Source organism: Lytechinus variegatus, chromosome 6 (genome assembly GCF_018143015.1).
Source record: "Lytechinus variegatus isolate NC3 chromosome 6, Lvar_3.0, whole genome shotgun sequence".
Taxonomy (NCBI): Eukaryota; Metazoa; Echinodermata; class Echinoidea; order Temnopleuroida; family Toxopneustidae; genus Lytechinus; species Lytechinus variegatus.
The window spans coordinates 21,049,475-21,064,183 of record NC_054745.1 but is presented as its reverse complement, the minus strand read 5'-3'; the positions used below and the strand labels follow the sequence as shown (position 1 = coordinate 21,064,183).

The following is a 14,709-nucleotide window of genomic DNA, read 5'->3' as shown; positions in this document are numbered from 1 at the left end:
CACCAAGCTGGTATAGGAAACATTTTATGTCTAGTTCAATCAGTCATAGTGGCTGACCTTATAGACGACAGATATTACTCTCGGGCTTTTTAATCAAAGTGGAGGAAATGGGGATTCAAACTCAGAACCTTGCGATTATGAGTCCAATGCACTAAACACTCGACCACACGACCCATAATAACGAATAGGATGTCCCACCGTGCACATCGTTTCATGGAGATCTGGCGTCGCATCTGGCGCAATTGTCGACTTGAGAAATTACTAATCAAAGCGTGTTGCACACATCGCTATCATTTTACCCAGAATGCCATTCTCTCGTTGATATCAGGATATTTTCGCAATCACTTAGCAGACGCTTTTTACAACGCATCGATTCCTTCGAGAGTCAAAGCAAAATAGACAGCCGAGAGTTTTTTTTCAAAATTTGGTTGTCCGGGAAAACAGATCTTCCGAAGATTCTGACCGGACGAAAATTGCAAATAATTATGTCGTTTGTCCGGAGCAGGACGACACTCTGTTTTGATTCGACCATTTTCGACAAAGACTGTTTTGTCATGAATGGCTTTTGACAAAAGATTCTCTGCGTTATGTAAGCAGAGTTTGCGTAGTGGTTGCGAAAATGGCCTCATGAAAGGGCCTGTGCGGATGTCTAACTGTTACATCGGGGTCTCTCGGTTTTGTCCTTTCCATGGTTTTTAAACTGAAAATAGAAGACAGCTACGATCATGTAAGCGTAAGTCTACCCAAAATGCACCTCGCCCCATGATGACGAAACGGAGTGAGTGTCCAGATAACTTCCGTCGCCGACATCCGGGTTCAGAGGGGCTTTGTTCTTGCCTTTGTATTCGATGATGAAATATACGAGCATTATTATGCAGATGACGAGCATGATGAGTCCGATGATAACGCCCGCTATCGACCAGTTCTTTGTAGATTTAGAGGCTTCGAGTGAGCCCTCGAAGTCGCCTGCTTTATATTTGTCTTTAACCTGTATATGAGGATAGAAAGAAAAACGAATGTTTGAATATATATATCACATTATCAAATTCACACGCGATGTGAACATGGATTGGCTCCCCCCCCCCCTCTCTCTATCTCTCTCTCTCTCTTCGTACATTATCCCCTTCTCCCTTCCCGCTCCCCTCTCTCTATCTCTCTCTTACCCATTTAATTTCCACTACATGCCTAGTATTACTTGTTTCATGTCGGCCTTCCAAGCTTTACCCCCCCCCCAAAAAAAAAAAAAAGATTTTCATAAATAAATGAGTTGCAATCATTGATTATTTCTGTCGTCTCAATTTCAAGAAATGTTGGTGAAGAATGGCGAAATTTGATGGCGAAGATCATGAGGCGCTATAAGCAAGTTATTGGTACAAACGTTTTATTTGTCAGACACAATTTCAATCAACACATTGGTTAATTTGATAAATCTTTACAAAGTCATTAAGTTTCAAGCTGAAAAATTGATTGATTACGCTATCAAAGTATTTAAAAAGTACCAAACGTGTATAACCAGTATAAAGAGCAATGTGTTACTATAACTCCAATATGAATACAAGTTGGAAGATTAAATCATAGTCCTGTTTGGGGTGCGTTACATGAAGTACCTTGTCAGTGATTTCTACTGACAAATTCAATATCAGCCAATCAGGTGGTAGGATTTCAGTAGCTTATAACAGTTGCTAGGATATACTCACCTGAATTGATTTGATGAGAGCGACGATGCCGATAGGTAGGCAGCAGAAGATAGTGACGAAGAGGGCGAAGAAGAGATGATCGCTTGGCATCGCCTGGGTGTTTCGAAGCATCTCGACCGATGAGGGCGACTGTCAAAAATAATCAGAAATCATCAATATTCATTCATGCATTATTCATGGATGTCTCGTCACCTCCAGTTATGCCGAAAACCTAGGGTAACCCACCACAAAATGCCCCTTTCATGCGGAGTCTTGAATGCAGACAACAGTAACATGTTTGGAGAGCCCATTAAACACCCTTTTTTAAATGTAATATATTTCACCTGACTTCCCAATTACATGTATAACTAAAACATGGCAGTAATTGATCACTTGTTATTTTTTATTTTTTATCTATTGCTTTTTTTTGGGGGGGGGTTCATCAAACCTTGAGCATCACTGAATTTTTTTTTGTCAACGAGATTTTTAAATATGAAATATACATATCTGTATCATTAAATCATTCTTATTTGTTAAGAGAATGAGTTGAAGAATGTCTCTTGAAGAAATGCACAACGAAACACAAATAAATAATAGAGTGATGGATAAAATCAAAGTTTGACATATCAAATTGGAAAATTTGTAAAAAAAAAATTAACTCCATATTATACGAAAATGACTTAAAGGGATTCTGCCGGGTTTAATTTCATTTAGAGACGTTACGTAAATTCTGTTTAAAAGTCAACTGAGCAACCGAAGTATTGTCTTTGACATTCAATGTTCTTATCATTTTGAGAATTATGTCTTAAAAAATCTCTATGCACCTGTTATTCTTCCCAGTTTTCTCAAAAGGTATTTTTCGTGTTTATTATCATTCTTACGAATATGATTGATGGGATAATCATAAAAATGTTTGAATAATAATTAGATATAAACTTACCTTTGATCTCCCTAGAAAAGAAAAAGTGAAACAAAGAAAGATTATTTTTTTGCAACAACAAAAAACCCATACATGATTGTATGTATAATCATATCTGACATAGATTATATTTTGGCACTATTAACAGCTTAAACAAGTGAATGAAATCATAAACAACAGAGTATAATTTTTAATACTTAATTCTCAATAAATCAAGCTTTGTTGTGTTAAACAAGTAATGTAAGGTTCACATATATATAGTTTTAAAATTAGCACGTTGTCTAAGCCTGTCACTTTAACAACTATTGTTAAAAATGTTGTGTAATTGTTTAAACACTTTATTTAAAGAGTTTAAACAGTTGTTGATAAAGTTTGAACAATACTTCTCGAGTGACGGGCTTAAACAACATGCTTCAAATTTAAACAGCATTTTCACAGTCTACTTCTTTCATAATGTAGTAGTACAAATATCTAGGGTATTTTAGGGCCAGGTTTGATATTCAAATGCATATGGGTGCAGGTAACCCCCCCCCGGCTACCCCTCATCCTGATAATCAAAGTAAAAAAAGCTGTTTAATATGTGATAAAAAGCTCTTTTTAATTACTATATGAACCTAATACAGTAGCTGTTTAACAGATTAAACAATCTTGCTCAATTCATTGCGAGTTTTAGTATTAAATCAGACCTTGTTGTTATTGATAAAACAACCACTAAAAGATTTATATAGTAAAACAGTGTAAAATAAGAATTTTAAACAGCGTTTTTACTTTGTAGTGATACTAGTAATAGAAGTAAGACATAATCTTATGATCATCGATGTGAGTGTATGATAGGATCTACAGAGCATCTATTCATGACATGCTAACGAATCTTTGCGGTATTCCAGTGATGTATCCCACCACAGCGAACCCGTCGGGAGCGTGTCAGCTTTATAGGTCATATGCCTCTATCATCTGGCTAACGTATACATGGGGAAATACCGCTCATTCCAACCAGTTGTATACACGGTAAATCGCGATTTAAAAATTTAGTCAACGCTGTTTGATATATGAAGTCTACAGTACACTGTAAAAACTTTGGTGTTAGAACTGACACCAATTGGTGTTAATAGAGGACCACACCCTGAGGTGTTAAAATTACACCCTAGAGATTAAACGTAACACCAAAGAGTGTAAATGTAACAACAAAGGATGTTGTAATAACACCTATAGGTGTAAAACTAACACCACCAATTAAACACCGGTGTAAAATAACTGGTGTGGTCCTCTGTGTACACCGGTTAACACCACAGTTTTTGCTGTGTAGTTGTTTAATTCGATTCAATTCAATTCAAAATTTGTTTATCAAATATACTTTCTTTGCGGCAAAAGCCGAATTGTAAAAGTTTACATTTGAAACAAAATCATCAATAACAAGATAAAAATAACTTAGTACTACGAAAAAATTTCAATATAGACATTAATTTAACAAAGTATATCGTAAATAAATTTAAATCGATACTAATTGATCAAATAGGAAACTATGCAAAATACATGTAAATATACCTATTGTGTTACCATGATCATCTTAGATTTTCTAGTTTGTAAGAAATATGTAAATTTTTGGATTGTAAAAAATAACACAAGAATATGGGTTTAAGTGAGTGTGTTTGTTAAGAGAGACAGATAAATTTGAGAGATGGAATGTCTTTTATATTCTATAAAATGTCTTCGAAAATATATTTGATTTACTTATAAGCCAAAATCACTTTAGGTCACCACAGTTTCCATTTATCATATATTCTAGTTATATGAACAGTATCACGAATTACACAGACGTGGGTAACATAATGATTGTGTATTGTCATTTTGATTGCATTTTTGTTGTATTTTGAAAATGAAATATGACTGAAATTTTAATCTCCGAGTGCATACATGGAATTTAATACCAAATCAGATCTATATAAACATTAATGTTGTCAATTTGACTGAATATCCCAATTTTCAAAAAGAAGATAAGGCATTTTTGTATTTTTAGAGGGATTCAGTTTGCGATCAAGAATTCCCTATCAAATCATTCCCTTTAACAATATCCCTTCCTCAGCCGCGAAATTATTCTTCCCACAAGAGGTTCTTGACCCCAATATGATTATTCATGACTTGCGTCTTCGGAACAAGAGGACGCAAAGTCCCCGACAGTTGAAGTTACAGGTATTGTCACGTAACGGTTAAAGATAAATACTGTCCCACGTTACATGCTTTTCTGTTTAAGTAATTTCAGAATTATCGATTTTGAGCTAAGATTTTACAAAGATAAGTTTACATTAATGTAAATCTAGATGTGTGATAATATTTTGACAATTAATTTTGATTTAAAAGACTTTTTCATCAAATGATTGTTCGCTGAAACTGCTTTATTTTACCCTCAGTATTGAAAATATAAACTTTACCAATTGCAACTCTATTCCGCTCGAGTCGCAAAAGGTTAAATTGCATGACCAACGTTGTTTGCTACTGTATTAGGTATATACACTGAAATAGAACTCAAGAGGATATAGTCATGCTGCGGGCCGATTCGGTGATATCAGAATCCGGTAATATCGATATTCGGTGATATCGATCTACGGTAGATAGTGACATACTATATCATAGCATGCTGCGAGGTGTAAACTATATTTTTAACTTCCTCTGCATGATGCTATGTTCAAACTGTTTATGTCTCTTTCATTTCTCTATCCTTTAACTATGAGCGAACGGGACTGATACACAACCAAATTACCCCCCCCCCCCTCCCGCAAGAGAGAGAGAGAGAGAGATTTGCATTTGAAAACATACACGCTTTTATCCAAAAGTTTGACGAAACAAAGTATAGAGGTAGTAAAACATTCTGAAGGGGTTGCTTTTAAACGAATGAATTTTTAAAGACAATCCTATTTTAACTAACTTATGATTCTTGATACAATTTTTATTCACAGTTTAATAATAATATCATACTACCTGGTTACCAAGCAATTTGGTCACAGTTTGTTCAATGTGTTGATTATCTGGATATGCGAATGGGACGGTTGAAATGCTCAAATTCAACTATGTTAAATTAATTTCACGGTGGAAACGTCGACGTTATAAGTGTTCAGAGTATATTTACATCATGCACAATATGAAAATGTGATTAACGCTGTTAAAATGCTCAGTGTGAAGAAGAGTTCATACAATACACTGTGTAGGGTAAACTGTGCTCTTTACAGGATGGTATACTTCATTGTAGTGTAAACGCAACCCCTTTAAATGAGAAAAACACTCCTTTACCCATGAATGAAGACGAATTATGAATTCACTTTGATTGCTGCAGGATATCTATCTCAACCCGCCGTCTAAGAGGGTCGCAGTCAGAGATAATTTCTTTCCGAACATGACAGTATTAGGTTGAGTTACTCATCTTGTTGGTCTGGCCACGCTGATCAAATAAGGATATCAATTTACCGCATTAATTTTTTTGTATTATGTTAAATATTTCGTCACAATAACATTTTAAAGCTAAAATTAGATATGTCCACGAATTGTTTTTGTTTTGTTTTGGATTATTAGTATTTTTGTTTTGCTGTTGGTTCTCAAAAAACAGGTATATAGGACGGAAAATACCCCCTCCCCCTCAAAGTTGTCATAAGAACCGAAGCAGTCACACTTAGTTTTACATTCTAAAACCGATTATATTTCTTTAGGATTATAAATAGTTTAAATCCGTGCATTTAATAGCCATACTTGAAATTACATTACCCCCCTTCCTGCCTTTATTTTAACTTCTCTTATCTTTGCTTGTTGATTTGTATAATGTTTACTCTATGTTTCGTGTAATCTTTTGTGTGTATCATGTGATATTCTAAATATTAGTTTGTGCGAACAAATTGAATTTTCATTTGTACTCGATTGCAATTGGACAATAAAAATATCTAATTCCAAATCTGAATTATGAAAATTACCATGATATAAGGCCTACCGATATTGTCTGTGGTTATTTTTGATAATGTTCGATAATGATATTAATAACAACAGCAATAATAATTATGATGAATAAATAAGTGATAACAACAATACTAGTACTAATAATGATAATAATAAATAAATGAATAACAACAACAACAATAATAATGATTATTATACTGAAAATGATTTAAAAAACACACACATGTGGATTATAAAGCGCCAAAATCCACTGTGAAATGTGTTCAATGCGCATGAAGTAATTAAGAAGGGAATAGAGAGGTTTTAATAACATTTGAAGTAAAAATAAAGTTTACGTACCTGAATCACCCATTGTGAAGAATGATCAGAATATCTTTCCTTCGTGGAATAATCTGTTTTCTCTGTTGATGGGGAAGCCGAATATTTACCTACAAAAATATAACAGGAACAGAATAGTAATAGAATCTAGTAAGCCTCGTGAAATTGGGAATGGAACGTCGAAGAAAAGCTACGATAATGGATCCAATATCAATTGAAAGCTGAAATGAGAGTGTTCATATCGTCATACGTCACTCATTCTCCGATTTACTTCTGCAAAATCCATTTTCTCTAACTAGTAATAAACAGCCCGCTGATTGTGATTTTCAAAATCCATTTAAAGCAAAGTTCATCGACCGAAACACACTCACATTGGGTGCGTTATCGTCTAACACTGTGGTTTAGTATGTTAGTATGATACAGTTCCGTGCAAATCCTTAATGATGATGATGATGATGTTGATGATGATGATAATAATAATGATGATGATAATAAAAATGATAATAATGATAAAATAATATCAATTATATTAATGATTGTAATAATAATAATATTGATAATAATGATTATAATAATAATAACAATGAATAATAATGATAATGATAGTAATAATAATGATAATAATAATAAACAAATAAATAACCTAAATGCAAAACCATCATAAACAACAAACAAAACATTTTGTGCTTCGCCTGGGTTGCCACAATAAGGCAGGTTTCTCTTTATTCTGAAAACATTGCCTAGGGAGCATTTCATTAAACAAATAGTCGGTGATTTTTCTCTGACTATACTGTTATAAGCCACAGAAATCTTGGCACCTGATTGGCTCAAAGCACATTTTGTCAGTGAAAGCCATAATTTGTTTCATGAAACACTTTGCTGTGATCACTCAGTGTGTATCACAGTGTTTCTACAGTGTGGAACACAGTGTGAAAACACCTTCACCCTGTTACATTTGAGAATTTCAGCAGTGTGAATCACATATTTACACAGTCGACCGTGTGAACACGCTGTGAACAGTCATACTGTCAAGGTGTCCACAAGGTGAAAATGTCTTCACATTGTTGAATTTAGGAATTTTAACAGTGTGAATCACAAGTCGACCGTGTGAACACGCTGTGAACAGTCACACTGTCGAGGTGTCAATCATTAGAAAGTATCTTCCCACTGTTGAAATTGAGCAATTTAACAGTGTGAATGATATTTTCACACAGTCCACTATGCGAACAACACTGCGTTCTTTTTATCAGGGATTTCCTTACTTCAAATCAAACAATGACTACATACAATTTACAAATACAACACTATCGTTAAAAAAGATCATTTTGAAATTAAGAGCTCGTACATATACAGGAAAAACAACAAACAACAACTGAATGTACCACTAATAGTACTAGAAAACATTATGAATATATTAAAGATGGTTATCTAACAGCAATATGCCCGCAATCTAACACTATGTCCCAATTAACTCTCCCTGGTTTCAATCTAAATATTATTATATACATCAGACAAATAAAAAAAACCTGAAAGTGGAAAAAAAATGAATGCAGTGCTAAAGATATCATAAATGCATAAACGATGTATATAACTATGTATCAGTTAATATTCCTTCCCGCCAATCAAAATAATGATTTTGATTTGATTTGATTTGATTTTATTTCTGCATTCACATCAATATCAGAATTACAAAATACATATATATACAATATTTACAAAGGTTATAACAAAATAATAACAGTCGCATAGTATAAATATTGTAAATAAATATTAACAAAAAAAAGATGTGTCATATATTTTTTCAAAACAAGATTATAAATGAATGCAGGAGACCGCCATCGTGAGCGATTAGGCTTGATGATGATGGAGGCCTCATAAAAGGTACGTAATAGTTCTTCAATGATCAAGTGGGTGCTGTGCAGGTGTAGGTGCAGGTGCGGCAAAGAGCAGTTGAAATATTACGTTTAAGAGGGGGCTGCGTAAGATGTAATAATGAAACGTTTAATATTAGCTTTCAAGGAGTAGATTGTTAAACATGATTTGATATTGTCTGGAAGATTGTTCCAAATATCGGGACCGTGATGTCGAATGGATTTGTGGGTTATTAATAATTTTGGGTTAGTGAGGTGGAGGTTTCCAGATATGCGGGTTGGGTAGGAATGGACAGACCTGTTGAATCTAAACATATTATTAAAAGACTGGGGAAGTTGATTGTTAAAATACTTAAACATAAATACAGCAATTTGAATCTTATTAATATCAAAGATTTTTAATGTTTTGAGTCTGTGAAACAATGGGTCAGTATGAGCCAAGTAATGTGAGCCTGTACATATACGGATAGCTCTTTTTTGTAGTTTAAATATAGAGTTTAGTTTAGAAGAGCCACAGTTTGCCCAAACGATATTGCAGTATGATATATATGGAAGAACTAACGAATTGTATAATAAGAATAAAGTTTTATGAGGAAGAAGGAATTTTAACTTTGAAATGATTCCAATACTTTTTGAAACGCACATTGTAACATGGTGTATGTGTTGGTTCCAAGAGAGAAATTCATCCATAATTACACCTAAAAATTTTGAATTGGTTTTCTGTTCTAAAGGCGTACCGTCAATGTTAATGTAAATCGGTGTGTTGATATTATGAGATTGATGTCTGAAATACATAAAATGTGTCTTTTTTGTATTTAAAGAAAGTTTGTTGGCCTTAAACCAGTTAGACACCTTGTACATTTCACGATTTACTACATTTTTTAAAGAATTAAGGTCTTGATGAGAATAAAATATATTTGTATCGTCAGCAAATAAGACAAATGACAAAATAGAGGAGGTTTTTATAATATCATTAATATAGAGTAAAAATAAAAGAGGACCTAAAATCGACCCCTGGGGAACACCACATTGAACTAAAAGAGAATCAGAGTCATTATTATTAAAAGTGACATATTGCTTTCGATTATTCAAGTAATCTTTGAACCATAAGAGAGATTGGCCTCGTATTCCATAATGATTGAGTTTGGAGAGTAAAATATCGTGGTTAAGAGTATCAAACGCTTTACTTAAATCACAAAAAATACCAATTACGTGTTCTTTATTTGCTATGGCATTACTTATTTTGTCATAAATTTGAAGTAAAGCTGAGTCTGTTGAATAATTTTTCCTAAAACCATATTGATTCGAATTTAGAATATTGTGTTTGTTGATAAATTTGTAAAGTCTTGTGTATACTATTTTTTCTAGAATTTTTGATATTGTTGGAAGTAAAGAGATGGGACGGTAATTACTTATTTCGTGAGGATTGTCTTTCTTAAAAATTGGATTGACTTTAGCTATCTTAAATAAATCTGGGAAAACGCCTTGAGATAAGGAGTTATTAAATATGTGAGCCAAGGGGCTAGCAAGAGGGTGAATTATTTGCTTAAGTAAAAACATACTGATGCCATCAGACCCAGAAGATCTAGAACTGTGAAGGGTACGGGCAATGTTGACAATTTCAGAAGGATTTGTTGGGGTTAGAAAAAGAGACTCCTGATTTGGATCTGACAGATAATCTGTATAATGTGCATTGGGAGTATTTATTTTATTTGCTAATTCGGGTCCGATATTCGTAAAAAAAGAATTGAATGAGTTTGCATAAAGACTGGGATGAAGTATTTTAGATCCATTAAGAGTAATGTTATCATTGGGTGGGGGGTGGGTTTTTGTACCCAAGACTTCTTTAATAATTTTCCAAGTTATATTTGTATTTCCACTGGCATTATTTATTTTGTTAGTATAGTGCAATTTTCGGGATATTCGAATCAATTTAGTTAGTTTATTACGATATATTTTATATGTTTTTAAGGAATTATCAGTTGGATTGCGCAAATGGGACTTATAGAGTCGATTGCGTGTCTGTATTGACTTCAGTAGACCTTTTGTTATCCAAGGATTTTGGGGTTTATTACGTTGGGTTTTAGCTTTACCTAAAGGGATATTTTTTTCATAATAATGTTTTAATTTATTATTAAAGTGATTGTAAGCAATATTGGGATTTACTTCATGGTAAACGTCTTCCCAATCTTCTAAAAATAAGTCTTGCTTTAATAGTTCAATATTTTGTTTAGATTCTTTACGATAAAAATATTCTTTTTTGGATTTTGGGTAAGATAGTTTACATTTACAAGTTAAAAATATAGGTAGGTGGTCCGAAACTTCAGAACAGAGGATCCCTCCGATAGCTTTGCTATTATGGACGTTCGAAAAAATGTTATCAATCTGAGTTGATGAATTTAAATTAATTCTGGTGGGTTTATTAATGATAGAAAGGAAGCCAAATGAGTACATCAATTTCATGAAATTAGTTGCATTATTATTATCGGTTGAGGGCAAGAAGTTAATATTAAAATCACCGAGTAGAAAAATATGTTTGTTTTCATCCCCTATTTTATAAAGAAATTGTTCTAATTCATCATGAAAGAGGTCTGTATTTGAATTAGGGGGTCTATAAACTAATCCTATTATAATGTTTTTGGAACTAGTATTTTCGATCTCTATGAACAAAGACTCTGCATGAGATAATTTTGCATCAGAACGAACTGTGAATTTAAGATTATGTGAAATATAAAAGGCAACACCACCACCTCTTCTTTCTTTACGGTCTGTCCTTATTAAATTATAATTAGGTAGATTAAAAATATCTGGGGAATTTTCATGTAACCATGTTTCGGTTAAGCCAATTACGGAAAAGGGAAAGTTGTTTAATGAGTGTAACAGGTTAACTAAATATTCAAAGTTCTTATTTATACTTCGTATGTTTGCATGAAAAAGTGAAATATTGTCTGAAGTATTATTAAATTTGTTTTTAAATTCTTGCGGAGTGTAATATTTGCTATCTTGTGAATTCTCAATAATAATGTCCGGGGTAAAGGTATGTGACTCAGACAGGGGGGCGTGAAAATGTAAAGTACCGGAGGTTTGGAGAGAGGTCAACTGCAAGTGTGCAAGTGGTGCAGGTGATTATGTGTGTGCGTGAAGGTGTGTTCATGTTTGAAAGTGGTGCTTGTCTATCAGCAATTGGAACATAATATACAAGTACAAAATGAATAAGACCCATCTTGGTCAATGATGAATAGGCAGAAGAGCAAAGCCCGACCACCAAAAAAAAAATACAATAAAACAATTTCAGCAGCAATACTTAGAATTTACAAAGGGGGAATCGAGACAAGACATAATTAACAAACAAAGCCTAAATTCAGCTGTATCGAACATTTGATTATTTACAGTGGTTTCTATCGGTAAAAAATACTGATTTGAAAGGACATGAATTGGTATACTTGAGAGATAAATATCAAGAAAAATTAAAAGAAAGAAGGGGAAAAGGCAAACATGAAGCCAGATCCATTAACCAGAAACGATTAGGTTTCTCACATCTTAGAAAAACAAAATACTGCTAAGACAGTCATAAAACAAACAAATAAAAGTTTGTTTAAGTTTGCACTGTAGTAAATGTTGTAGTACAAAAAACAAACAAATAATTGATTTAAATAATGATAAGCACTGTCAAAGAGACTAGTGGGGACTACAAGGTCAGTGGCTGCACGAACCCGCCAACTATTGTTTAATAGAAAGTTTCATTGAGGAGTGGGAAGTGATCAGTGGTGCATAACCATGCCTGATTGAAACCTGGGGATGTGATAAAGCAAATTAATTACGTGAAATGAAGGTACAGTACAAACTTTCAGCATATCTTCACCAGCAGATCGTTTACAAGTCAAATAATGAATTTGAGTATCCACTTTGAGACAATGCTTAATTGGATAGAGACATTAAGCGTTTGGTACACAAAAGGGTTGGTGTAAATAAAGGGATGAATTCGATGAGTGGCGGGAAAAAAATACTATATGGAAAAATGTTAAGTACATGACTAAAGATAATGGAACAACCCGTAGTTGAAAGGACATATAATGCACAGTTTATACACTTGTATTAGCGTAATCAACACACATTAAAGAACAGATTTTCCCCTTCTCTCTCCCTTTCTTTTAATCAAAGGATTAAAGCAATTGAATTAACAAATTTTCGTCTAATAACAATATAAACAATAAAAGGTTGTTTTATGAATACCGTTGAAGAATGTAATTACAGTACAAGTACAAAAAGTTCACTTGCGGTATTCTGGTTGTTGCTAGCTGTACATAAACTTCATTACGTAATGATTTGTAAAGGGACAGAGAACAGAACAAAGAATGATTAGGCAAAGGTCAATGAGGTTTGCCCATGGTCAGTCGTCATGTTCTTACATGCTCATGTATCGAGCAATAATAATCATGGACAATTTGGTAGGCGGGGAATAATCGGTGGTGCATGATAATCACGCCTACGTGAAACCTGTGGATGTAATAATTCAAGGTGATTGCATGCATTGAGGTGTAAAATAATAGAGAACAACCTTTCATTAAATAAAATATGCTAATCGTATCTTTTCTGACAGTTTAAAAGTCCAAGAATGAATTTCGTCATCCAATTTGGAACAAAGCTTAATTGGATAGAGAAAGATAAAGCGATTGATACACAAAAGGTGGGCCGTATGTAGGGATGAACTGAGAAGTGGCGGGAAAAATACTCTATGAAGGAATGTTAAGTACGAGACTAAAAGTAATTGTTCCAACCAGGTAGTTGAAATGACATATTGTACAGTTTGTATAAGTATAATCAACACACTGGCAATGATACATGAAAGGGTAAAATGTTTCTCTTCTCTTTCCCTTTTTGAAAGTATTTTCCTTGTAATAGGAAAAACACAATAAAGGTTGTTTTACGAATAAAACATGCAACGTTGAAGAATGTAATTACAGTGCAAGTACAAAAGAAGTTTGTTTCTATTATACAGATTGTCATTAGACTTTGCAGTATGCATTACGTAATGAATTTTGCCATTGTAAACGGAAAGAGAAGAGAAATAAATAAAAAGATTAGGCAAGGTCTATTCAGTTAGCCAAGGGTCAACAGTCATATTCTTATACATGCTCGTATGTCAACCAAATCTTTTATATAAAAGAAAAAACCGTTTAAAATATTTTGACATGTCAATCGTAAACTAATTTGGAACAATGCTTAATTGGATTGAGAGATTAAGCGGTTGACATACAAGTCATGCAAGTTGTGTGCGTATGAAGGGATGAAATTGGAGAAATGGCGGGAAAAAAAATACTTAAAGAATGTTAAGTACGATAATGGTTCAATCAAAATAATGATGATATACGTCCTTCTGGTTGAACAATATCAACCTTTGTCAAAGAGAGGACAATCTATATTTAAAACAAGAACTTGTAATGTAAATCAAACATGGAATGCCTACCTTTCCTCTTTTCTCAAAATCTGAAATAACGAGGTTATTCCTTTATATCCGAATAATCCAATCAAAGACGATGTATTTTGCCAAAACGCAAAAATGGGTATTATAGTCTTTAATAACTCCTTAGTCAAAACTATATCAACAAGATCCACATGACATGCTTGTGTACTAGCTAGCGGAGTATATAATCGACTATCTACCTGATGATGCGAACGATAGTAACTGCCATTGCCCCCCAGACCGGTTCAAACGAAGAGTCACATCAGAGGGCGGATCCAGGATTGTCAGAAGGGGTGCGGATTTTTTTTTTTTTTTTTGGGGGGGGAGTATTTGTTGACAAGCAACAGGAATAATATTTTAAAGACAAATATGTATATATATTTATTTATATATATTTGTGTGTAAAGCTTTACATGTACAACAGCTTTTTGGCAACTCTTTTTTATTTAAATATATTTAAATATATTAATTTGAATATAAATATATTATTTAAATATATATATATATATATATATATATATA

General features: G+C 33.3%; 1 protein-coding gene across 1 annotated transcript; it reads right to left on the bottom strand.

Moving 5' to 3' along the window:
* Positions 1 to 269: 269 nt before the first annotated feature.
* LOC121417176 (transmembrane protein 233-like) lies at positions 270 to 14,401 on the bottom strand. The gene is made up of 5 exons (XM_041610770.1): positions 14,191 to 14,401; positions 6,874 to 6,962; positions 2,617 to 2,627; positions 1,698 to 1,826; positions 270 to 988 (listed from the first exon to the last, which is right to left on the bottom strand). The coding sequence occupies exons 2-5, from the start codon at positions 6,884 to 6,886 to the stop codon at positions 740 to 742; spliced, it is 402 nt and encodes a 133-aa protein (XP_041466704.1). The 5' UTR covers positions 6,887 to 6,962; positions 14,191 to 14,401; the 3' UTR covers positions 270 to 739.
* Between the last annotated feature and the right edge of the window lie 308 nt (positions 14,402 to 14,709).

Bases quoted from the DNA above. Each gene is read 5' to 3' on its own strand.
- LOC121417176 (XM_041610770.1), bottom strand. The intron at 989-1,697 runs GTGAGTATATCC...CCTCATATACAG, and splicing joins CTCTCATCAAATCAATTCAG to GTTAAAGACAAATATAAAGC.